General features: G+C 46.9%; 1 protein-coding gene across 1 annotated transcript in view; it reads left to right on the forward strand.

The window, feature by feature from the left end:
• Positions 1-15,032: 15,032 nt before the first annotated feature.
• LOC136990576 (spondin-1-like) overlaps positions 15,033-26,593 on the forward strand; it is a 31,363-nt gene continuing 19,802 nt past the window's right edge. Inside the window, 7 exon segments of the mRNA XM_067288969.1 lie at positions 15,033-15,274; positions 15,405-15,437; positions 15,440-15,525; positions 15,640-15,773; positions 20,640-20,713; positions 20,778-20,903; positions 20,975-21,126. Of these exon segments, the coding sequence (XP_067145070.1) occupies positions 15,052-15,274; positions 15,405-15,437; positions 15,440-15,525; positions 15,640-15,773; positions 20,640-20,713; positions 20,778-20,903; positions 20,975-21,126 (828 nt within the window). The 5' untranslated portion in view covers positions 15,033-15,051.

Genomic DNA, 26,593 nt, shown 5'->3' on the forward strand with positions numbered 1-26,593 from the left:
ATTACATTTTCTTGAATTTGATTCGCAGGTTGGAAAAAATCGTCATGACTTAAATGCCTAAAACTTTAAAAAATTATATAAAATTGAAAATAAATTCAAAACTTTTGAAAAAATCGTAACGGATGGAAAATCAAAAAAGAATTTAATATAAATTTGAAAAAAAAAATTTTAGCAAAAAATTACCGCGAAAAAAATTCATATATAAAAAAATTATGTGACAATAAAGAACGATTTTTTCTTTACAAGACGTAACTGTTTAAAATTTTTTTTCCTAAACGGAAACGAGAAAAACGCGTGGGAAAATTCTTAAAAAATTTTCCACGCTTCTACTCCACAACTAACTGGAAGCGCCACGTCTGACTGTTCCACTGTTAAGAGGTTAAAACCCATATCGTGGGCGCAAGGTGGACATAAGTAATCCGATCCTTCTATTAGGCAGAAATCCTTAATATTTTAAGCAACGGATACGCCGTAGTCACCTTTTAAATACGCGGATAGCGAAATGCACGGCCGAGCTTCCGTCTACGCCTTCGTCACCTACTTTTAATTTAGCGGCGACGTCCGGACATTTTGCCGGAAGAATCGGTAAAAACGTAACAATCCCACCGTCGGAAAAGGCCGTATTTTCGACATAAGTATCGACCGACCGGTAGAGATAACCGCAACTACCTCGTGGGTACAATATGGGAAAAACCAATTTATAAAAGAGCAACGTGGCTGCATAATAGATGCAATTACTTCTCGTCTAGACCAGAATTTCTCGAACGTTTTGCCGGCGCCAGCCAATATATTTGTTCGGAACGTTCCGCTAGCCAAACGTCAATAATATAAAATTTTCAAAAACCTGGTAAACCGGAGTCACCTTATATTATATAAAGAAATAAAATTATGCATTATCGATAACAATTGTAGGCGTGAAATGTAACATCGACTACAATTCTATTAAGAGCGGTTCGGGCCAAACTCCTGAAATTTCCAGGCCTGAGTTCGGATTTATTTTATGTTTGGTGGGAATTTGCTTAATTTCCAGATCCACCAAACATAAAATAAATCTGAACTCAGGCCTGGAAATTTCAGGAGTTTGGAACGCAATACTCCCTCACTAGGGGTTCTTACTTATTCCGTCGTTGGCTGCACGTCCTCCTATTTTTCCGCTTCCGCCCGGAGATTTTCCTCGGACGGAAGGCCGTAAACCGCAACCGGCCCGACAGGTCTCGGACGTCGAGGAAAATGGCCGCCGATACGAAAGGATCCGGCACGGAGTCAGTAGAGTGGCGCCATCTGAGGAGGGAAAAAGGAAACGGCGGCGGTCTCTTTTCTACGGAATTAGGACAAAAGCCGGAAAGAGTGGGTTAAATTCGACGTTAAGTTGGTGTTCGAAACGGAAACGGTCTCCGGACGGATTTCTTCGCCGTAATTTTCATTCGATTCACCCATCCGGCGGCAAAAACGTTGTAAAATTAATTAGGGGAGGGGAGAATTTCCGTTTTTTCTTTCTTAACAAATAATTGTTTTTTTTCCGCATGGGCTAATTACTGAATGTGAGTGGGAATAAACTATTGCAATATTTCCGTTCGACCTCGGAGTTCTCCAAAGCGTTTCTCTGGCCGCGTTCGGACACTCGAATTATGATAATTCGTCGGCGGTTTAAAGAATTCGGGGTTCGAGCCTCGGACTAAGTCTCTTCGGAAAAATACAAAAAGTTTTCGTCTTCCGACCTGAAACAAACGACGACGGGAGATTTCCTCGTCTTTCCTTTCCGTTCGACTTATTCGGAGGGGGTCGACGTCCACTTCCCTCTTCCGTTTTCCCACCCCGCCACTCGTCAAATCTTCCTCGTGGGCGTAGGGAGGAGACTAAAGTTAACATCAAAGCATTTCGGAGAGGTCTTTCCTCCGGATCTTCTTTTTTAGACTGGTCAGTAACGCGCCTCGGACCTCTTCCCACGCCCACTTGGCCATTTTCGGTGATTTTCTCCTACGGCCGAAAGAAGAAGGGGCAGTTTTCCCCGCCGATATTAATTAATTAAGCCGCCCGCCCGCCTGTGGCTTTGTTTGGAGGAAAATCGAACCGGAGAACTTTATCCGTTTCTCTCTAGCCCGTTTCCGGTAGCAAAAACCCCACCATCTTTACGGCTGGCCAGTCTTTCCCTTACTCCTTCGCCTCTCCCGGCCCGTCCGTTTAAAACCCGTCCTTGGCCCTCGAATTTCGTCTCTCCCTCCTCACCCGTCGATTTTAAACCTCGACCGATTCGTTCGGATCCCGTCCAGCCGTTTCCGTAATTCCCCTTCCTTCGACGGACCCTGTTTTCCGGCGGGGGCACCCGGATAACTAAGGACGGCGTTTCGAAATCGGCCTGTTACCGGTAAAGGGCAGCTTCCTTTTTCCTCCACCAGCACCTCGGTCTTCGTTCTCCCGGACGGAAAAACGAAGGACGCGTCGTTTCCCGGGACGAAGATTCCGGAGGGGCGAGGGGAGTACCCCGTCTTCGGGCGCCAAATCCCATCCTATCCTACTCCTTCGGACGGACGTCGTTCCCTCCGAAGTATTTCTGGAGGTGAGGCCGTTTCCTTCCTTCGGACGACGAAGGAGGGAAGCGGCCGTTCCTACTTCGTCGGATTAAAGAGATTTTCGGAGGTGCGGTCCCCACCTTTTCCTAAAAATTCGGATTAAAGTCCGAGAATTAACCAATAATTTCCTCCTGGCCGAAAAGAAATCTTTAGCCGGGAAGAAACGGCCGGTTATCTACCGCCTCCTGCGTTTTTCCCGGCATTGGACGGGAGAAAAGGAAAGGAGGAGACCGATCTTCTCCCGCCAAGAAGGGAAAAGTGCCCGGGCCCGAGAGCCGGTAATTAAAAATCGGGCGGCGGACCGGCCCGGTCTGGTGGGAATCTTTCTGGTAGTTTCTTCGGTAAAAAAGTTTGGAAGAGGACGATTCCCTCTCTAACCCAGCTTTAAAGCCGAAGACCCCTGGGCCCGCAGCCCATTTAAAGCCAATGAAAAAGACGAGCATTTTTCCCGCATCCAGCGTCTTAAGTGTCTTAATTGTCGCCACTCTTTCCGACCGTGGCTTCTAGGAGGAGTTTCCGCTCTTTCACTTAATGTCTGTTTTAATTCCGGTTAATCTTATTCCCTTAAATTGAAAAACCAGATAGTTGACTACGACGCTGGTGATTAGGCCGCGCCCTTTTGACTTCTCTGTGAAACAGACACCTACTTTTTACGTCGTATTTTCCACAAGTGTTAAGATGTTCATTGTAGGTATACTAACCGCCTTCTAGGCCGACGGATTGATTTCTAACGCGTTAACCAGTCCTTGGCCAATTACGCGTAAAAAGTTTAGATTTACTTTACCCTATTAAGGAGACGGGAAGCTGTCGAACTCCGCTTAAAACACCGGTATGGGAGTTACGAGACAATAGATTATAATAGGTTTACGGCGGAGAACGACCGGACTGCGATTAGACTGGGCAGATAAAGCTAATTATTAACGTCATTTCTCTCCGGCTAGTTGCTTTCTTAAATGGAGGTCAGTCACTCCGTTTTGTCAAAAATGCTTTTAATATTCTTCCTATTCTTTGGTAAGACGACGTTCCGATCGACGTTCTTCCGTCTTCCCCATCGCCCGATCAAAACGTAAGCCGCATCAGTTATAAGTACGCGCGCCCACGGTCGACCGTGTACTGTACTATACGTATCGATTTTCGGGTCCATAAATTACCCGCGGTAAGTTGGTATTCCGCGCGAAAATAACGCCGCTTGATAACTTAAATTCTTCTTCTTTTATAACATTATACTACCTTCCTGCCCGCTGTCAATGTAACCTACCGCACGCGCATCTGGCCGGCGGGTGCGGCGCAGGGCAGTAATTAGAAAGTTCAGTAGAGCTTTCCGTTTAATTTGCAACAGACGTAAGCCCTGTTCGGAAACGGAAAGAAGAGGGCAAAAAAGCACAATGGTTGGCTATTGTGCTTTTTTACCCTGGAAACACCGTCAGGATACGTGGGTGGAGGCAGCAGATACAGAACGCGCGCACCGTCCGATACGGCGTGGAATTGGTACAACGGGCAGCACCACGCGGGCTGCGGCTGGTGTTAAAGTAAAGAGAAGTTCGTGGTAACGTCGGTTGGGCGTGGGAAACGGTTGGCACGGTCCGTCACGGAGGAAAGTCGACGGCGGAAGGTGATTTGGTCCGATCACTCGCCCTTTACGGTAGTATAAGAAAATATCGGTATGAGAGTTGTGGCGCGGCCGAATGAAGTACTGGCTGGAATCTGTGCCCAGCCAGAAAGTAGAGTCTCTACTCGCGGTGTAAACGGGGCAAGGCTTTGGGTGAACCCACATTATCGCCTAGAAAATTCGATTTGGCGCCGGTTTTGACCATAGGGTGGGGTCCGACTCCGTCTGTAAACTTTGCGATTTTCCGTGGTTATTAACGAATTGGTATGGGACCGGCATATTACATGACCGGTGGACGGCGTGTAGGCTATACTTAAAAACTTTTCCGCATCGTTTATGGTATTTCGAAAGTCATGCAATGTAAGGAATGCGGAATGCCGTATCCCGACGTTATAGAGGAACCGTTTATTCGCATCGTAAACTTACCGTTCGGGGTGAAATACTTTTCTTGTGACACTATTGCCACCCCCGTTTCATACTTTTCCCGTTAACACGGTGGTGCCGCTCATCTATCTAACTCTGTTTAGGGGAAAACGTTTGTATTAAGATAACGTGATTTTCGTTTAGAATAGGAAGTTCGTATATAGTTAATAATCGGGACCTCCCGTCCCTAATCTTCGCACGTCCCGTCTGGCTTTCCGTCCGCGTAACTCCATTCTGCAGATTAAGGAAGAACAGAGGGATGCCAGCGGGAATTTACGGGTCAAAAATTTTTGAAAATTGCTGCCCAATACGATTAAAAGTAGCAACCGATAGGACGAAGAAATAACAATAACTGAACGATTTTATTTCGAACTTTATCTTCTTGCCTGTGGGCGGGAAGACGATGGGAAACGCGTTTAACGGGCGGTGGTTCGAGTCCCGTTTTGTAGTGTTTGTTTCTGTTCAATCGAGTATTTTATTCCACAATTCTTTTAAATTACAGCCCATTCTTTGTAACTTTACTTTTAATGATGTATATTCGACAATAAAAATTGGCGCAAAAACCGGGTAACCCAAAAGCGTTTACGTTAGAGGACGATGGCGTATAAGGCGGCATCTTCGTTTAAAACGTATTTTAATATACAAGATCTTCCCGCACATTATTTTGTAGGCTAAAATTAGGTTACGGCTAGCAGTTTTGTATCGGAAGAGGGCTATACCGGCGCCCGAATACGACGGCCGGGCCTTTCTTACCACTAGTCCGACTCCACCGCACCGATAATTACGATATTTTAGTCGATGGTCACGAAATCCGGGAAAATATTAAACTAGAAACCCGAATTTTCTTCGAACCGACCGGCCTCCGACGATAACCGAATGGCCGACGGCCGTCCTTTCTCCAAATTGGTCAAAACGCCAAGGAAATAACTTAAAAGTGAATATATTAAGAGAACCACTAAGCGTAAAAGTACGTTGTTTTAAATGCGAAATTTTGCCAAGGGCGGAGGATGGGCTTCCCACCTCCTCGGTAGATATAAGGGGTCCACCCCCGGCCGGGAAGGGGTGGCGCGGCAACTCGGCCCAAGATGGCGGCGGGTGGGGGTCCCGGGCCGAAGAAAAGGAGAGAAGAGAGGGGAAGAGGACGGCCGATTCGACCGGTTAAAGAGATAACGAAACCGTTAAGAATCCTTTTATTCCGAAAAGGAAAGAGACCCATTTTCGGGGCGGAAGCGGGAGGCGGAAAGAGTCTTTCCGCCGCTTCTTCCGGTTTCCGTCCACGTTCCGCTAATGCCCCGGGCTTACGGATTTGCGGCCCAAAGACCGCCGCCTCCTGAAACTTTCATGGACCGGGATTTTCTCCTCTTTTCTCTCTGGCAGACGACCGACCGCCCGCCCGCCCGCCCCGCGCCGCCTTTTCCCTTCTCCCCGGGAGTTGCGACCCGACTCGGAAGTCGCCCGACCGCTCGGCTCCGACGCCCTCCGCTCCCGCCCGGGACCCGGGAAAAGAGGGAATGGGGCCTGTCCCGGGTCCACCTCCCCGGAGGGGAGAAACGCGTGGTGAAAGGTAGAAACGACCCGACCGACGGCCGCGAGAAGGTCGAGCGGGCCGACGCGCGGAAAGAAAAGGGCAGCCGCGTCCTTTTGTAGTTTACGCGGGAGTTGCCGGATTACTTTTTTATCGTTTTTCTGCCGGGGAAGGAGGCGAAACTTTCGCTGGGATCTGGTCGATAACACTCTTCCCGATACTTCGATCGCCCCGGGAGGCTGTCGATATACGACGCCGGTTTCGATGGACCAGAGGGTTGGGGGCTCGGCCGGAAGTGCCTCCGTGGGGAACGGTTCTGGGACTTTTCGGCCGAGGGAAGAAGCGGGTCCACCGTGGTCCGGTGTTCGTCCCCTCCCGACTTTAGGAAGACGTTGCCGGTGGGGAGACGAGTCTCTCCCACTTTCCGGATCGACAGGGACGGCGGGGAAGAGAAGTTTTGGCTTAAAACCGGGTGCGGGAGGCGGTAAAGAGCGCGAAATCTCCCGCCGGGAAAGCGCGGGATTAAGGCGGGGAGGGGAAGAAAGGGGAGCGAACGTAGGGGTCCTTTCGGGAAGACCGCGGATCGACGGCGCTGGCAGCCCGATGAATTTTGTATGGAGCGGATCGAAAGGTCTGGCTTATTGGCAGCCGGTCTTTTCGCAGTCACTTAGCGTCTGCCGATTCTTCTGACAGAAACAACTTCCAGCACTTTATTTGTCGTCTGGCCTAATCCCCTTACTCGGTCGTCGCCATCGATCGACGTCCTCCTCTAATTCTTCCTCCTCCTCCCGCTTCTCCCCGTTCCGTCCCCTTTCTCCTCCCCCGCTCCGCTCTACCCCGGTCGGAAGTCAAAGTCCGGACTCCAGGCCTTCTTTCCGCTGAAATTCGGACTGGTCCGGAAGAAAGAAGAAAGGAAAGAAGGAAGGAGGAACCGGCGTTCGGCAATTAATTAATCCAATAAAGGCCGAAGGGGAGGCGAATGGCGTTAAAAGACGGCAGACCCGTATCTGCCCGCCACCGACAAAAACTTTCTTCCACTTATTTTATCTACGAAGCGCATTTAAAGCGAAAATAGAAGAAATCTGCCGGGAAGGAGACGATAAAAAGGAATTGCAGGCAAAGAAAAAATAAAATTGTCGAGAAGAAAATTGCAAAAATTTACTTTTAATCCTCCAATCCGGCAGAGATTTGGCAGAACATCTACCAATTCTCGACGGCCGTGACAAAACAAAAATCTTCTATCGAAGCAAAGAGACAAAGGCCGGAAAATAACCGAGGACAGAGTCGGGTCCCTTTAGCGAAATACGGCGATGGGTTATTCAACGTTATTTACCTTTACCGCGCGGGATCGCGTCCGACCCCACCGACGTCTTTACTAATTTTTTAAACGTCGGCCATTGACAGTAATAAGGACAAAAGAAAAAAGGCCGGGGTCTTAAATCATACTTCGGTCCGGGAAGATCTCCATCGGTGGAAATTTCTACCCGCTGGCATGTAGGTAGCGGTTTACCGTTACCGCCGTCGAATTTCCCCGGTCGACGGTAAAAGGGGAGGGGAATTCACGGCGGGAGTCGGCCGAGCTTCCCACCACCGTAGCCTTAGGCCAACTTTTTTCTCCTCCGGCCCAAATACGTTCGCTTATTCGGACCGGTGCCGAAGTAAACGGGATGTCCCGTCGACGGGACTACCCCGATTACTTCGGAATTATTTATCGGCCTGGAATTTTTCCCAGGAAAATAAGAAGGTTAGGGAGGGTTACGCTCGTCCGGATGCGAAATAAGCGTTACCGAATAACCGGTAAATCCGGAAAGGACCGTACCCGGTAAAAATAACCATCGACCGGCAGAAAGGCGGGTGGGGCAAGATGGCCCGGACCCTAAATCGGGCGGAAGCTAGGGACGACGGCCTCGCTCCCCGCCTTCCAAACTAACATTACCACTGAGCCCACGGCGTTCTCCTTCCCAAAATACTTCCGGAGCGGGACGATTGCGGAAAACTTAAGGCGTAATTTAGTAATTGCCAAGTGCCAGGAGGAAGAAAAAATATAAAAGGTAAAACGGCGTTAACTCAGGTTGGTCCTGGGCTAAGACATTAGGATTTTATATTACGCCAGATTCCCGTCGCGGTCCACAGGTGTAAAACTCCTCCGCCCCAATCGATACGGTCCGAAAATAGTATTTCTCGCTCCGACGCTTTACCCCTTAGCCACGCCGGGTGGTCGGCCCGCCCCACTCCTTCCAGCTGGCGTAGACGGACCCGCCGGGCACGCTTTCCGTTACTTCGACCCGGTGTTCCCCCGCCTTCCGACGAGTCCTTCGCGCGAGCGCGGAGGGTAAGTAAATTAGATAATTTAAATAATTCGATTCGTCGATTTAAATAATTTAGCGCCAGAAAGCCATCCAAATGCCGGAGATAATTACCGCTTGGTAATAACCGTCCGATAGCCATTAAAATCGTAGATTCTGTCGTTAGTAAGTGATGAAAATTTCCTTATGGCTTTCTAACCATTATAACAGTAAATAGGCTACGAAAACCGGCAGCCATCTTGGCAACCTTTGACGGCCGGAGGGGAATTTCCGTGGCTTTTTTTTAACCGGGTACGGTAGAAAATTATTTCCTCCAATTTTTTCTTAAAATTTACAGGTTCCTAGCTTTAGCTTAGTAAGCTTAATGGTAAATCTGGAACTGGACGTTGCTCCAGTCGGACTTGGCGGCCTTCGAGGGTCTGGGTTGTTCTTACTCTTTTACATCTAGAATGAACCCGAGCAATTTTACGGAAGGGTGGGTAGGGGAATTCACCTTTCCGGAAATTAGGAGAAAAAAAGTGCCTGGTAACCCGGGAGGTGTCCCAGGCCGAACAAAAGACCGTCGTCTCTTAATTGGAAAAGACGGGCGGGGGTCGGTCACCCATTATCGTTTAATTGCCGCTCCGGTCCAACGGTTGCCGTTAACGCCTAACTACCGCCGCGACCGTTCTCGTTCTTATCGGGCGCGTTAACAGTAAAGAAACGACGCAGAGACGTTCTTCTCCTACACCATTAAATTCCTTAAGGCGGCGAAGGATGCCTGACCCTTACGCCTGACAAATTTTCTTTCCCATACCGGATGACCACCGGGTGCCACGGGTCCGATCCGGGATAATCGCAGTTTTATTGTAAAGGTAAAAAAGGGAAGTAAATGCGCTCTGTCTTTCCCGGGCGGAGGACGAACCCAACGGGCAAAACTGGTGTCGTTCTCTTCTTTTCACCTGCCCGGCTCAAAGAGTACAGTACATTTCGTTCTTTCCTTCCCTTGGAAATTCGGCGTTTTTCTTGTTTCGAAGATGTCTCAAACATTTCTTCTCCCTTACCTACAACCGACGAATACATAAATAAACCGCACAAACCTCCCTTTCCTTTCCACCCGCGCTCCTTTAACCCGACTTTTTCCCATCTTTTCCCTGACCCTACCCCACTCTCCGGAAAGCCAAAAATTGTCCAGGTTCCTGGTATTTTTTCAGGTAAGAGTCCGTGGCCCGTCGACGAGACGAACCAGGTTTTCTTGGCTGGCTTTCCGGCTTAATAACTCCCGTCTTTTGTCGAAAATTTCCCAAATTTTGCCGGGAGAATGGAAACCATTAAATTTAGGGGATAAATGCATTTCTCGACCTTTCGAATCCTCCGCGTACAAAACGTAAAAATCTCGGAGGATCATTTCTGACCCACGGTCGTACTCTCCCTCCGTTACGTATAACAACAGGGAAAGTAATACTCCCATTGTGTTTTTGCGCCGCAGACGCGTTCCCGAAGAGTAGGTGTAAAAAACGTCGAAGCCAGGCATATAAGTGGAGCATTCCCCAGAAATTTCTTTTCTAACGGGAACCATAAACAACACCCGGGTGAATAACGCCGAGCAGGCGCCCCAAAGACCGTAATACGAAAGAAATGGAAATGTTTTTACAATTCGGTCGACAACGTTATAAGAAAATAAACGGTGTAAAAAGGAAAATTGGGTGCATTTATTATTTATGTAGGAAAGAGAAGAAAGCTAAAATTAAAGCACTTCGGAGACGACCGTTCTGAAAAATTTTTTTATTTCCAAGATTTTCGTAAATAAACAAATTTCCGATAAGAATCATTTCGAAATAACGCACGCTATGATACAGTCAGTACCTTGGGCAGTTTTATTTTTCGCGACTGGCTCTGTAGGCAGCCCACAGCTCGGCCTTTGTGTGATTTAGGGGCCGTCCGTAACACTAAAAAGGAGAGAGTTACCACAAGTGGGACAAAGTAAAACCGGGGGGGACGTCCGTTTTATTTCGCTAAATTTTATGCAGTTTACGCATTTTATTATTAGTAAAGTAGGAAAGATTTTGGGAGTAAAGTTTTGTCCGACTTCCGAAGAGGGGAGGGGTAACGGAAACTGGGACGAACTGGAGTAAAAATTTCGAGAAAAATGCGGAGGTAATTTATGGACAGCCCCTTAGAACAGCCCGGGAAAGGATTAGGCGTACGACCAAGGGCGTCGCCGGGGGGGGGGCAAAGGGGCAGCTGCCCTCCCCTAGAAATTCGAAAAAATTATTTAAATGCTAAGTTTTAATTAAAATAATCCTCTTAGGCTTCTTGTAAGTTAAAAAAATGTTTTAAGATATTTCTTTTCCGGTACATAGTGAATGATTAAAACTTTATGAATCGTTTTTATTTTACCTACATGCAATTCATATCCTCTATTAATTTACATTATCTTGCCCCCCGGCCCATTGGCTGGCGTCGTCCTTGCGTACGACGGTCTAATGCCCCGTAAAAGAAAGCGGTAAAAAAAGGCCGGACCCGATTTTAAACCCTGGCAATTACTGGTTAAGGACTTCCCGCGGGGACCGGTGGTCCTAACCCGGACGGTGCGACGGATGTTCGTCCCCCAAGTACGAGAAGGCGCTCCCGCCCCGGCCGGGCGAAGATGATGGGTGGCAAAAAGGATTTTTTTTTTTTTTTGGCAGTGGGAGGAGAAGAGAAGACGAACCGTTCCCGGGACGGCCAAATCCCCATTTACATAAGCGGTAAACGGGAGCTTTGGCCAAGACCGCCGCCGCATCTATCATTCCGGCGACCTCCCTCCCGTCCAACGCCGGGTGGTGGCAATCTCCGCCTTTTAGGCTCGGGCCGTCTCGTTCCGCTTCCGCCAGCGGAACGACGAAACCACCCCGAGCGATTTCCGTCGTCGGTAATTTCGCCCAGGCCGACGACTCTCTTCTCGCTTCCGTTGACAGAGGAAGGGAAAAGGCGGCAGTCGAAGAAAAGGGAAAAGGGCGGTTTTTCGGTGAACCAGGTCGGAAAAAGGCCGGCGCCTCCCGGGGAGAAGGGACAACCCGGAAAGCGGTGTGTCCCCGGAACGTTTCTCGGCCCGCGACCCGGAAGAGGCCGCTGAGAAACCGAATCTACGATCGGGTTTTGCGGCGCCGAAACGGTAAAACCAAAATGGGTGGGCAGGCGGGATAATTTTAACGAGCAAAATAAATTATCGATCGACAAAAAGTCTCCTTATTGACAAATTACTCCGGTTTTACGCCTTATATTACGGCGGAAAATATAAACAGCGAAAGTAGCTTTATTTTTGGCCAATCTCTGGCGGAACGACGTCGTTCGATAGGTAATTCCGTCGACGGCGGAGGTACGTACTGTACCTCCCTCCGGCGCCCGGAGGAGTCCAATGGGGGTGAGCGTAAAATAGAAGACGGTGGAGTTGGGCCCGGCCGAAAGGGAGAGTCTTTCGGTCCCTGGACGGAGCTAATTCTAATTAATTGGGCGGAAGGAATAAAAATGCAATCCGCTTTCACGCCCGACCCGCCGCCCCCGGAAGGGACGGATTCTTCTGAGCCGCTCGGCGTACGGTGGGTCAAGTCACCAAAGTTACCCTCCGCCCTTTCTTTTTCCCGGAACCGCTTAATCGAGCGAAAAGGGGAAAATGCGGGAACCGAATCCGAGGTTATAGTGGGGAAGAAAGGAATAAGCAGAAAGGCATCAGACGCGGTTATAAGTACCGTACTGTATGCGGGGGATTTCTATTTAGTAAAAGGCGGAAAAGTATCGTTCACAAGTTTTCCGACGGCTTTTACAAAAGACAAAATACTTATTGTCACGCCGTGGGAGGACGTTAACGTCGGTTGGTCGTCCTTTGGCCGCACCCGGGGGTTGTCGGCCACAGTTCTTTCCGGAAGTCGAACTTATTTCGTCTTTGCCCGAATCCCAGCTACTGGACAAAGAAAGAAGCGCGGGACCTGGGCTCTTTTCCAGCGTTTCTCGGTTCGGATTCTTTCCCTTCCGTCCGACAATTTCTCGGGCGCCGCCGCCAGCCGTCGGCCGGAATCCGAATGTTCTTGGCATCGGCGGGTTATATCCTTTGGGTTTCCAGTCTACGTATGGACGGAATAAACAAATCTCCTTATTCTAATCCTCTTTTTTCCGGACTCTTCTTTCCCTTCAGACCGACCCGCCTGCCACCCATCTTACGGTTCCGCTATTTTTCCCGACGAAACGTGGCCACTAAAAGCCGTGGGCAGTGGGTTAGACCGGTTGGGCGACGACGAAGTTTTTAAAATAGTTTTTGGTGGTGCGTTATTGTTTTAATCCGGGAAAGTCCGTCGAACGCATTGAAGGATTGTTTTTTCCAGTAAATTTATCTTCCGGCCGCAACCGGGAGAGAATGAAAAAATTCTCCTTCCTTGGTCGTGCCGTTCCTCCCGCTCCGGTGGTGGAACGCTGGAGTGGATGGGCTCCCCCTCCGCTTTTGCCCGTACACAGTTCCCGGTTTCCGTTTTTCAGCTCGACGGCGGTCTGGTATGTTTCATCAGAAAGGTCGAATTAGCCTAAACCAGTGATTCTCAAACTTTTTCGATCCATCGCCCCCTTTGTTCCATAAAGTTATACCCAACGCCCCCTAACACATTTTCTCTTGTGTGAGAAAGGATTGGAAATATTCTTAGGTAAACTTTTCTATGAATCTTACACTTTGTGCCCTTACCGTACATTGTTCTCAACATCTGGAAACCATTAAACGCAATGTTTCCTCTTATCCGTTTAACAGAGGAAAGGGAACGGCTGTCAGTGACCCCAACTTTTGCCTTTGGTCATCGTTCAGTACCCTGCCTCCAGCGCCTCCTAGATTTACTCACCGCCCACAAGGGGCATTATCGCCCACTTTGAGAAACGCTGGCCTAAACCAACGTCTTCCTTTCCGCGGCTGCCGTAAAGGGAGAGGTAGGCAGCCAAAACCCCTCTTACCGCAAATGTTTCGTAATTTCCTCCCCTTCCGTGGCGCGGGGGACCAGGAACGACGAAATTCCGCGGAAAAATAGAAATGCGGAAATATTCTTCTCCTACCCAACGGTGACGTATTCGTACGCCGATAAACGCCACGTTGGTCGCTTCCGACTCTCTCGGGCGCGCGTCGACCGGCGTCGGAGCCGCGCGTGGTGGTTTATGCAATTAGAATCGCGCTTCTTTGTCTCCGCCCACTTCCGGCGGGTGGTCGATACGGTTTTTAACCCGATGTACCCTACGGTAATTTATAAATATAATTAATACACTTAATAAAATTAAATATCTTACACCTTGCTTTTTGCTGGTAATTTAGAGGAAAAACGCAGCTTCCTTCGTTTGGAAGTGGTTTCCGTATAAATTTGTAACCGATTTAAAGGGGTAAGTGGTTAGTTAACAGCTTCGGCGGGCCACTTTTTCACCCGTTTCTCGGTCCGTCTCTTCCCTCCAACTCCCATACGCCCTAAATGGTTCGGGCTACGTTACGGAAGCATTTTCCCGTTAGCCGAGGAAGAGTACCGCGCCGGTGCGTGACTCCCGCCGCTTCCGCGAAAAGGAATGCGCATTTTCACCGGTGGTCAGGCCGTGGGATTGACGAGATAATCGTGGGAGGTCGGCAGGAATGCCGACTTTCTTCCGGAAAGGCCCGGAAGCCCAAACCCGTCCCTCTTCCGCCTCTCCCGGCCCGGGTTGCCAGAGTGGCGTTAGGCGGTCCTTGCTCCGCCGGAAACCGTCACCGCGCCCGACGGATCGAAACCGGAAACCGCGCCTTAATCTCTTCCTCCCTCCCGGCGGCCAGTCCCTTCTCGCTCGAAGGTCCGACTCCTTCGGCGGTTTCGGAGGACCGGGTCCGGAAAGTTTCGATCCTCCGGAAACGGAACGGAGGCCAAAAAAAACCAATCTGTACCAGTCGCGGTTTGCCAGTTCCTGGCAGTTACCTCTTTCACGTCAATTAATGTCCATAGATTACGTAATGATAATAGCCTTTAGATTTGGTGAGTTTTCTCGTCGCGTTATTGTTTTCTTTTTATTGCTGACGGCAAATGAATAGCTTAAACGCCGCTAGAACGGACTCGGCCGCTCTTACCGCCTTTACTGTCCCGTCCACCCCTATACGTCGGCACTTCTTGGTTCGCGAATAACAGCGAAAATGCAACGGTCCGCTTCCTTCCCCCATCCTCCGCATCTTCCTACGCTTTCATTCACCTCCGGAAACGCCGCGTACCTGGCGGATCGAACTTTGCCAGAATGGTAAATTCCTACCGAACGTTTCTTTCATTTATTTGCCCGCGGACGGAACAGGAAGCGGGAACCAAACTCTGTCCATCCACCGCCGGCTCCTTTCTTCGGGAGGCGGAGAGCGGCTTCTCCGGCGGTGACCGCCCTCCGACCGCTTTTAGCCTTTTTCTCGGGCCCGGTCCCGTTTCAGAAAGCGCCGCCTCCCGCCGGTCCCCTCCCCTCGGGCTCCGCCCTTCTTTCCGACGGGCGCCCGCCCACCGCGCCCGGGCCGCGGGCGGAAGGCGGGAGGCGGCCGGAGAGGGCCGGTCTTGCGTGAAGAGGCGGGATGCTGGACGCTCCGCGCACCTCGTCGTGCCCGGCCGCAGAGTGCGCCCGTACCCGACAGAAGAGAAGATGCCCGGCCTGCACCGTCGCCTCGTCCTGCTGTTGCTGTGGCTGGGCCCGGTGGCGGGCGAGGCCTCGGGCCTCGCCGGTCGCCCGCCTCCGGCCGAGTATCCGGGTCACTGCGTCAGGACCCCTCCCGGCTTCTCCTCCGCCAAGACTCCCGGCGACAACGGATTCAGAATCAGGATTTCGGGAAACCCCGACCGATACGTTCCCGGAGAGATGTACACGGGTGAGTGTCGGCGCGCGCCCCCTCTCCGCCCTGCCGGAAGCGGAAGATGCGACGTCCGGAACTTCCGGATCGGCGCCGTCTCCTCCGTCGGGCCAGGGAGGAGTGGGGCTGACCCACTCTTTCTCCGCAGTGGGACTGCAGGGCTACCGGACCCAGTACAGCGTGCAAAGTTCGTAGGATTCCTCCTGGTGGCCGAGCCCAAGGACCGCAAGAACGACGTTTCCGCTCTTTCCGACGTGGGTGTGTTCCAGGTACGGAGTCGGCGCGGCCGCCGCTTTCGCCGGCCCTTTCGGCGGAAGAGAGGACGACGGGATTTCCGCCCGGCGGACGACGATCGATGAAGTCTCACCTCCTTTTCCTTGCAGCTGTACGGAGACGCGCTGTCCACCTTCTCCGAAGACTGTCCCAACGCCGTGGTTCAGACCTCGCCCATTCCCAAGTCCGAAATCCAGGTGATGTGGACGGCGCCCCCGGTCGGATCCGGATGCGTCGTCTTCAGGTGAGTTTCCTCTTTTCCGCCGCTTACTACGTCCCGGCCTCCACTTTTTACCTGAAGAGGTAAGAAGTGGAGGTCGTCGTCCCTGTAAATTGGCCGGGTCCGGGGTAGACACTCGTCCCGGAAAATTCCGATACTTACCACGGGAGGAAGATTTCCGGTGGGAAAGGACGGTGGACGGTGGCGTTATTATTAATAACGAATAATTCGTGGCGCACGTTTCCCGCTTAGAGCGACGTTCGGCGGGGAAGAGCCGAACTAGACATTTATTTTCGGGAAGGATAGCGTTTGGTCGTTTACCCAGTCTCTCCCAGCTAAATGGATGAGATAACCGCCCGGGACGTAGTAGTCCCGGTGGGAATTCGGAGCTAAGAAGAAAACCGTCAACCGCGTTACGATGACGGCTCGATGACGCGTTACGATGAAAAAGCGGAATGACAGCTAACCCGGTCGCGCGCCGTTTCTCCCTCCCGGCATGGAAACGCGCTTGGCGATTGGTGAAAGGCGAGAAACGGCGGGAAAATCGTCCGGGAGGCGGATGAACCCGGAACTGGTGGAAAATCGGACCGCGGCAAGTAGACGTAAAAGGATTTGGCGCGGTTTCCGTCGGGGGCGAATATTCCATCTCCATCCGGACGTAAAGAAAGGGACCGGGGAACCTTCCTAAGAGCGGGTGCCGAAACGGACAAATCTACCGGACAAAATTTTGTCACCGGCCAACCGAAAACTTTTCGGAGCGTATTATTATTATTATTATTTGATGTAGCGACTAGACCAGGGGTCCCCAACCTTTTTGTACCTAAGAGCACATTCTAGAATACCGGCCGGACGGCGGGCACCATTTATTTTTTCAAGGTGAATTTATACTTGGACATAGTTAATAATACATACACATGATGTAGAGAAAACTTTTAATTCCAAAAATGTAATGAAACATACACAAGACTATTAAGGATAATTTTTACAAAACAAGTAATTACTAAACAATGCATACAAAATCTACAAAGTATAAAAATTCTTTATAAAAAATATAAATCTGAAAGTAAATGTGATTTTTGGCATTGCATTTCATTGGCCATTGCTTCGTAATTAGGAGAGTATGATGATATTCCTGCTCGTAAGCAATCGTCAAGGTGTTCATCTGTAAGTCGTGATCTGTACTTTGATTTTATGATATTCAGAACGGACCGGTTTATTTCATTTCAGGTATGGGAAATTTGGTTGGTGAAGATTTGGCGGAGGGGAAAAAGAGATCGGTCGCATTTCGCTTTGTGCTGTTATCTGTGTTGGACTCCATTTCTACTTTTGAGTGGTTAATCATTAAAAACGAAAAAACTTTTACATAGCATTTTATTGAAAACCGAAATATTTTTATTTTTATCGTGGTCGCACAGCGGCGGGCACACGTAAAACGATCGGCGGGCGCTATGGTGCCCGCGGGCATAGGGTTGGGGACCACTGGACTAGACCGTGCGGCGGGAAAGCCAAATCTAGCGAAAAATCCGCTAAACCGGCCACCCGGCTGCTAAGTTTGTAAATTTATTTTGAAAATGGGATGTTTTCTTATTTTTGCCAAACGGTGGACGGCCTTTGTCGGTTTATTACACTTTTATTTATTACGGTTGAAGTCGACCACGTCGTATTCTACCGCCTTAAAGTAGACGACTGGCCCGAAATTTCGGATATTTACTTTTTAAGGTCTGCCCCGGGTGGTGCGCCGGATTCTTCCGTAATTCGACCGGAAACATCCGGTAGCCGTTAGGGCTGGTTTCGTTTTCTGCACCCGCAGACTAACATGGCTTTCTTACCGGTCGCCGCTGTTTAAAATACTGCGACCGAACGCTGGGCCGTGTCTCTTCCCCTTAAGTTTTCCTTGGGATTTTAAATCCGGCAAATACCTATTTAACGTAAAAACTAATATTATAATAAAATTTCGACGTATACGGGGTGGTAAGCATAGACGCGCTCACCCCATATTATCCTCGACCCCGGTCAAACGCGCTCGCATCTATAAAGAACGTTTGTCGTACCCGTAAGCTATTGTTTTTAGGAGGTACCTATCTATCTTCGGCGCGCCTACCGTTGGATCCCACCTCCGGACATCTGCGAGCAGGATTCCATTGACTTTCCAAACTGGTGTTTGGAAAGTCAGTGGAATCGTGCTCGTAGAACTTTATCAAACTTCTAAGCTTATAGAAAGCGGCGCTGAACGTCCGACGTACACGTTTTTGCGTTTAAAACTTCGGCCTCAACCTCGCTATTATTCACAAACTGTCGTGTCTTCAAGACAAGTTCCTAATAGGGAAAGTGGGTGGGCCTTCTTCGCCGGGCCTAATCCTTTTTCACAATTATTTAACGTTTACCATCCCCAATCCTCGTACTTTCGATAAACGCCGGCCATCGATAAGTTTATTACCACGGGTCGTGGTTAACAGCCGTATTTTAAAGTACGGGCGCGCGGTACGGTGGCCATCCGCCGCCCAAGGGCCTTGCCCGGGGCAGGAAAGGAGGACAATTCGGCATCTCCGTCAAACCGACACTCAGTTGTCTCATTCTGCGGAAACGTCGTCGATCGGTCTGGCCGCGTTACAAACGGGAGCGGTTCCCGTTGGATGCGCTTTGGACCGTGCGTCCAGTGTAAGAGCGCTCTCCCAGCCGGAACCGGGGAGCCGGACGCCGACCGGGGACGCGGTTGGCGGACCGGCCATCCAACGGATCGATCCCGCCAGAAATAAATTTAATACCCGGCATTTCCAATTCGGTTTCTGCGGTAATCGTAACCGAGAAAACGGTAAAACCACCGGAGACCACAGTAAGACCGTTAAACCGTAGTTCCTCGGCGGAATTCTTCTCTCACCATCGGTAATTAACGAAAGGGGCCGTTGGGACACCCCTTCCGCTCCGCTTCCCTATCCTTCGGGGTTTAATAGGTCGGCCCGGAGGCCCGGTCGAGAGGCGTGGTCCGTTCATCGATCGGAAGGAGCCGGAGCGTAACGCGCTTCTCCTTTCCCACCCCTGAGCGCCGGGGACCCAAAACGGCGCCCGCTTCCGGTCTTTCCCATCACCCGCGCCTGGTTACCAGGTCGGCCGATTACCCACTCGTAAAGACCCATTCGGCGGACCGCCTCCGTCGCACCCCGACACGCCGTTTCACTCGGCCACCTTTACGCTCGGTCGGACGGGACCGTACCCGCTTTTCCGCTGGCGGAGAAGGAAAAATATCCAACTTTTAAAGCGGCCCAACCTTTAAATTTCCACCCTCGTCCGTTTGACTATTGTCTGTCCTTAATCTCATGAACCATACGGAAAGTTTAGAAGCTTAACTGTATACCGGGATCCCCGGGTGGCCCAACGGTTCCGTTCCCCGAACATTAGCGGTTGGGTAGCGGGTTGGTGCGGGCCGCAGATGAAGTTTTCCGGGTTTTCTCCACCTCCATAAGATCCGAACAGGACCAGTTGCCCTTAAAAAGAGGGGGATCCCCCTAGGCAGATGGCCCAAGTGTTGCCTTGCCATAACTTAACAAAACAAACAACTATACCTCGTATATGAACTTCGGATCTAGACCGGAAGTCACGACAACTAAATTCAAAAATCCCCTCCATATCCCCCCGCACATAGATGAGCGGCACAACTCTGTCGTTATTGGGAAAAGTACGATGTACGAGGGCAAGATACGTACTACTAATTTCATACGGAGAATGCGCGTTTTAAATTAAATAAAGAGGTTAATGTTACCTATGGTCCAAAATGGCGGCTCGTCTCTGATTCCAACAAATAGAAGAAGGGAAACAGTGGAGACGCACGTTCTAACCTAACCTAATCTATTCTAATTAATAAATTACCATAATTATTACCAACAAAATTATTAGAATAGGTTAGGTTAGGTTAAAACGTGCGTCCCCACTGTTTCTTGCTGGAATCAGACGAGCCACCATCTTGGAACCATAGGTAACATTAACCAATAAAGAATATGATTAAAAATTTTAGTCCGGCATTGTGACTACGTGGCAATAAATAATCGCCGGTAACCAATAAAATTGCCTGTGACGCCATCTTTTACCAGATTTTATTTAAAAAACTTTTTATATTATTATTATAGGATGGCAAAACACTTAATTTTGAGGGTAAAAACGACTTTAATAAACAATTTTAAATGCTATTAACGTAACGCTTCAACGGCGATCAACGTAACTTCTTACGTGCGAGGAAAATAATTGAATAAAGTAATGCGTCTGGTAAAGGCAACGGAAGTTATGGCGGAATAAAACACTCAATGTTAATAACCATAAATTCTGTAAAAATAACCGAATTAGTAGAACCTGGATTTCCATACCGAAGCTTTTATCGGCTCGGACCATCCACCCGAGGGAGGTCCGAATTTAGCCGATTCGTAAAAGAGTTTTGCCAAGGTCAGCTTATCTGCACCTGGAATCCGACGTCTCCCTTCGACATAAATCATTTTCCCTTTTTTCTCGCTACGTCACACTTCCTGTAAACCAGAGAGTCGTCCGGTAACCTATCTAACTGTTCCGGAGAAAAGTTTTGGATGGAAGTATGGCCACGTCCGGTTCGTATATTGTTAATCCCGGCCTCCGGTTCCTTTAACTGTATATTCCAAGCTTTCCCTCTCCGGTCTCGACTTTCGTCTGTCTAACTTCGTTCTGGAGACTAAGGAAGGACGGACAGTGGGAATTAATAGGTCCGCAATTTTAAAATTGCCACCCAATAATAATAGATTAATGGAGACTAACGTGGCCGCGTTACTTCTATTCTTTTAGTACGGTATTCCGCCTTAAACGTTTTTTCGGCTTAAGCTCGTTCTTGACCGCGGTACGAAGAACGGGTTTTGAGAAGATGCCTCGTTGCAGGGCCACGGTGGTGGAGCAGAGGGACGTGTGGTACATGGACGACGGCAGCCTGACCAAGGAACTGTGCGAAGAAGGTGAGGTCCGACGGCCAGGCCGCGCGTTGACAATAAGAGCGGGACTGAAGCGGCGCCTTTACAGAGCGAGACAACCAAGACCTGCAGCCGGAGGTGATGGACGAGTGCTGCGCCTGCGACGAGGCCAAATACGAAGTGACCTTCGAGGGACTGTGGTCTAGACACACCCATCCCAAGGACTTTCCCTCTAGTAAGTGCCGGGGCGAGGGAGGGGGACGGGCCGAGCCTGGACCCTCCGTCGCCACTTTTTTCTCTTTTCAGACGAGTGGCTGACCCACTTTTCCGACATCATCGGGGCCTCGCACGCCGCCGACTTCCGAATGTGGGAGTACGGAGGCTACGCTTCCGAGGGTGTTCGTCACGTGGCCGAGAGAGGAGCCACCAAGAAGCTGGAGTCCGAGCTGAAATCCGAGGTGAGCCACTTTTCTCTTCTTTCCGGTGGCGCTGACGATCGACGGCGGGTGGCGTGAGTAATTTAAATACAGTACTTAAAGTATGCGCTGCCGGGTTAACCAGTCGTAAAATTATTTTACAATTTTTATTATTGTACAATACTCGTCGTCACGGCTATTAGACGTGATAATTTACCTCGATCTCCTTATATAATGCCTAAAAAATTCATTGATCTCTTGGTTTTATAACTGGCATAAATTTCCTTTTACTTAAAAATTCCTCCCGCCTAATCAATCGTCTATCCTTACTTTCAAATATTTATCCACCTGCAACGGAGCTGCTTGTAACATTTCGCGGTTTACAATTTTATCCACATAGGCAAAACGCGGAATTGAAAAACCCGATACGACGTGCCATTTTAGGTTTATAGGCTTCTCTACGAAAACATGCCTAATATCTAAGAGTCCACAATAGTTGTAAATTTTTAATTATAAAAACAACCGGCAGCCAGTTGCGTAACTTACCGGTGGTTATCACATTTCGTTAAAAATATAACTTTTATATTATTTTTAATAAATTATTTTGTGCGTGGCGCCATCTGTTACTAGATTTTGTTGTAAAAATTTTATACATTTAATTATTATAAAATGGCAAAAAAGCTTAATTTTGAAGGTAGTGATGATTGTTATAAAATAGGGAAAAGTGGTGCAAGATGGGGCCATGGGGTAAGACGGGGACGTCTGTTTATTTGTGGTTAACGCGCTTTCATCTAGCTGTTATTTGGGGAACTAAATGTCAACCTGAAAAGGGATCACGGGACCAGAGAACGTCCGAATCGCTCTCTTTGTTTTGAAGTAAGACAGTTTTCCACGTTTCGGCAATACTTCATCTAATTTTACGCCCTAAGTTTCTAATATCTAAATATCTAAGTTTCTACAAAATAAGTATTATTGTGAACTTTTACATTACCTTTTAGATGAAGATATTATGGTATTCGAAGTAACCTTTAAAACTGAAATTATTTAGTTTTGAAATAAAGTTGACCTATGTTTGCAGTCAATATAAAAAGGGGCAAGACGGGATACCCCATCTTGCCCAAGGTTGGCCACGAATTCTGTTTCTGGCTAGAGGCACTGCAATATAGTGCAGTGAACTAGTTTTAAATTCGTTGTCATTAATAATTTTATATAACGTTTTCGAATATATAAAATAATAATTTTAAAAATAATCTTTTTATAGAAAATGAAATATTCCACTTTTAAATCATATCTAACTGTAATATATTTATACAGTATATACTATATTACTTTATTATTTATGTTTTTACGTTTTAATTTATTTATGAAAACATTTTTTTAATTTAAATACTATCTTAACAAGAAATAAAATGTGAGATAACAACCGAAATAAAAATTTTTTCCACGGAAAAAGATATCGTCTGCTTACAAAATAGCGAAATGCGCGAAGTGACTGTCGTCTGGTGTATCAAAATAGCGCATGCGCTAAGTGACTGTCGTCTGGTAAAGTAAATACGAGTAAGTTCAAACTTTTATATTTATTTATTCGGAAAATAATAATAAATGTAGCCGTTGCGATAAATGGGCACACTGTTCTTTTGCCAATATTAAAGAAAACGACAGTTTAACCATTTTAATTTGTCCTTGTATATAAAAATAATATCCCCATCTTACCCTATGGGTGGGGCAAGATGGCGCATTTACATATAATTTTAAAATATTAAATTTTCTTGTTTTTAAAAACGTTTTTCAAAAATTAAATTTTGTATTATATATTACCAAATGTTTTAGTTGCTGAGAATAAAAAAATTATTGTTCTCATTAAAGTGGTTGCCATCTTATGACTTTTCAAACCTTAACGTCCTCATCCTGCCCCACCTTCCCCTATTATATAATTTTCCTATTCAAATGCCACCATACCGCTAGTCTGACAGAAAGAAGAGACTGTTGCGAATGAAAGTTGAAGTAATTCGACCAAATCGTAATTCGACTAGTAGTCGTTGACCTCCTCCCGGAATAGAGGATGGTCAACGACTACTAATCAATACTGATCTACCATTAATATTTGAAAAGTGATCGGTGTTGGACAGGTTGTGATGGCCCCGCACGTGATCGAAGTTCCTAACCTTAACGTCCGAAAGTCTTCGTATGACTTGTTTAAATAAAAAAAAAAGACTTGTAAAAATGGCAAAATAATTGTTTTTATGTGATAATAAAGTGTTTATGTTTTTTGCAATAGATGGTATAAAGTATCCTGGTATGATATAGCGTTTATAGAAAAATTATTAGGCTGCAATTTGAAAAAATTGTAGACATAAATTCCTAGTATGGTCCAGCTCTCTGCCTGACATTCCTTAAACTCGAGAAACGAGGAGTTAGATAAATGAATGTCGAAACGAAACATGAAAAGCTTAGAGCAGGAGGCCGAATTAAGTATAGAACTTCTGGTGCTAACCGGAAGTCACATCACTTCTATTCAAAAATTTCCTCCCCCGAAAGGAGTTAGATAGATAACCGGCACAACTCTATTGCTAACAGGAACAGTACAATGTACAGGGGAAGATCACCACTAAAAGAATCGAAAACATTGTGACGAAAAATGGTAGCCAGTCATTGTTTATTGCAGATTGTTTATTGTGACATTGTCACAATAAACAATCGCTCGTTAGAATTAGTTGGTTCATTTGGTTACGGTAACCTGACACTTGAACGATCTGCCGATGGAATACCTCCCGGGAAGACATTTTATGTGAAGCTGGACCCTTTTTACGTGAAGAAAAACTCCACATGGCCGGCTCGCTGGCCATGCGCTAAACCACGACTAACTAACTACCAGAATTCGGTGATTTTATGCACTCGCCACCGAAGGGCACTTATTAGAATTAAGAAAGTACCGTTCGGAAATGAAAAATCCGAGTTGTTAGACTTGGAAAATAAATACTTATATACATGCTGTAGACTTTTCACAAGATAACACTTTCGATTCCATGCAGGTAAGATTATGCTACCTGACGCAGTAATGGTATCGTGCGTCTGTTTCGCTCTATGTCTTTGTCGCAGTAATTAAGTGAATATAATATATACTTATAAAATGTTGATTCTTTTTTGTAAAGTATATTTAGTTTATTAGTTTTTTAAATTTTTAGATTGCTAATAGCTGGCGCTACGTAAAGCCAGAAAATCGAACGTGGACAGAAATTAATTAATTTATAGAAATCAAATCGATATTTTGGGGTAAGATGTAAGACAATTGTCAGAGTTAGAAGTATGTGAACGCATCTTCCGAGTTTCGTGGCAATTGGTCGAACGGCCTAGGAGTGTATAGCGAACAAACAAATAAACGTCCTCATATATATATATGAAGATGTTTATTTGGTATCACTGGTTATTAGCGTATGTATATACACACACACATATATATACGCTAATAACCAGTGAAATTATTAAGTCCAACTCTTCACGGCACGTGACCACTTCCGTCTCCCTACCCGTCGACCTTTAACCACCAAAATTTAATAGTATCAATCACCTATTACGCAAACCTCCAGACAAAATTTGAGAAATTTTCGACAAAAAGCACGGGGATTATTAAGTCTCAAAGAGGGTGAACAAAATCGTGTCACACACAATAAAATTCAAACATAGAGGAAAAATCCCAAGTTAACGGACATCCTCGGAAGCTCGACTCATCCTGCTCGTTTTAACTTTTTCCCTCCTTCCAGTGTGGCCATCATTTACGAACCCTTATCGCCTAAGAAACGATTCCAGAAACTTGTCTCCCAGCGCGTCACGGCATTAGTTTCGTCAGTCCCGTCTGTCATACACCTTTCGTGGCTACGATAAACGGTCGGTGCAGACAGAAAAATCCGACTAAACAGACCTAGCTTCCATCCGCCGAGAAATGAAAAATAATTCCGGGTTTTTTCTGTATGTACGGATGGATGTTTGCGTGTGGGGGGCACCATTTTGTTCACTCGCTTTAAAGCTTAAACTCCTGAGCTTTTTGTCGAAATTTTCTGAAATTTTTCAGAGAGGTTTATTTGTTAGGGGAATTAATGCTATTAAATTTTGGTGGTTCAAAGTCGAGACGATAGGGAGATAAAGGGGATCTAATACGGTCGGAGTTAATGACGATTTTACTGGTTATTAACCTTTACAATTTTTTATAAAACCCCTCCCTATCCTCAAAGTTAAGCTTTCTGCCATTTTCTAATAGTTAAAAATATAAAAGTTTTTAAAATAAAATATCGTAACAGATGACGCCACTAAAAGTTGCCGGGAAAGTTAAGCAACTTTTTACCATGTTTAAAGGCAATCGTTTAACACTTCTCTAGAATTCGGCCGATGAATTTATGTTATGGAATAGATTACTATAATAATTCTTTTCTTCAATTCGTATTTTACTCTTTATTCGGCTACAATTTGAAAAAATTGTAGATCTATGAATTCCCACTGTCGCTCGTCTGTCCTTCCTTAATCTCGAGAAAGGAGTTAGGTAGATAAGAATCGAGACCAAATAAGGAAAACTTACGGGTAGGAGGTCCGGATAACTACATACGAACTTCCGGTTGAACCGGAAGTCACGTGTATTTACTTGAGATATTTTTTTTCAGAATAGAGAGTAACGTACTGTACGATAGACGACCGGTATGACTGTATTATCATCAGGTAAAGTATGATGTACAGGGGCAAGACACTTCTAATTTCAGATCGAGATTATAAGACGATTAAAAATTGCAGCCCGATGTTTTCTTTAGACGAATCTTTTATTTCCAATAGTGTTCTATTACATTGATTCTGTATGTTTCAAATTTTCTTTCATTTCTCCGACCTTTTCTGTTTTATTAATCGGGTATCTTTTGTTAAGAATTGCCATAGGAATATTTCCCAGTTGGGTTTACTATTTTCTTTAAATTCTTTCATTAGGAGGTATTTTTGACGAATATCAATAGGAGAGATTGTAATTTATCCGTTAATTGTTCTTTTACATAAAAGTTCTTCCAAGAGAAGCAGGATTATAACGCATTACGCAGTAAGTTAATCGAAGAGTTGTTTATTTCTCTACGTTTATGATAACAGCTTCACCTGAGGAATAAAGGAAGTTAAAGGCAAGTGCTCAGATACTAATTTCTGGTTATTGAACATTCGGTCTCACGTACTGTACGTTAGTTAACCTCGGGTCAAGTAATGAGGGAGAACTTGTATCAAATCCCGTCGGTTGTTTTATATCTGCCAGGATGGTAAGATTTTCCGAAACGCATAGTTAAATCACACGTATCGGTAGCGTTGTCTTTAAGTAAATCAACATTGAAGTGTCTTATTATTACCGGTTTATACTTTTTGTATTTATCATTATTTTTAGAAGAGATGTCCGAACAGAGAATATCTAATTGTAGTCAGTTTCTGGAGATGGATAAATTGTTACTATCAAATATTTATCAATTGTTACGGTAATTATAAGATGATTTTG

Source organism: Centruroides vittatus, unplaced genomic scaffold, assembly GCF_030686945.1.
Source record: "Centruroides vittatus isolate TY-2023 unplaced genomic scaffold, ASM3068694v2 scaffold_946, whole genome shotgun sequence".
NCBI classification, from domain to species: Eukaryota; Metazoa; Arthropoda; class Arachnida; order Scorpiones; family Buthidae; genus Centruroides; species Centruroides vittatus.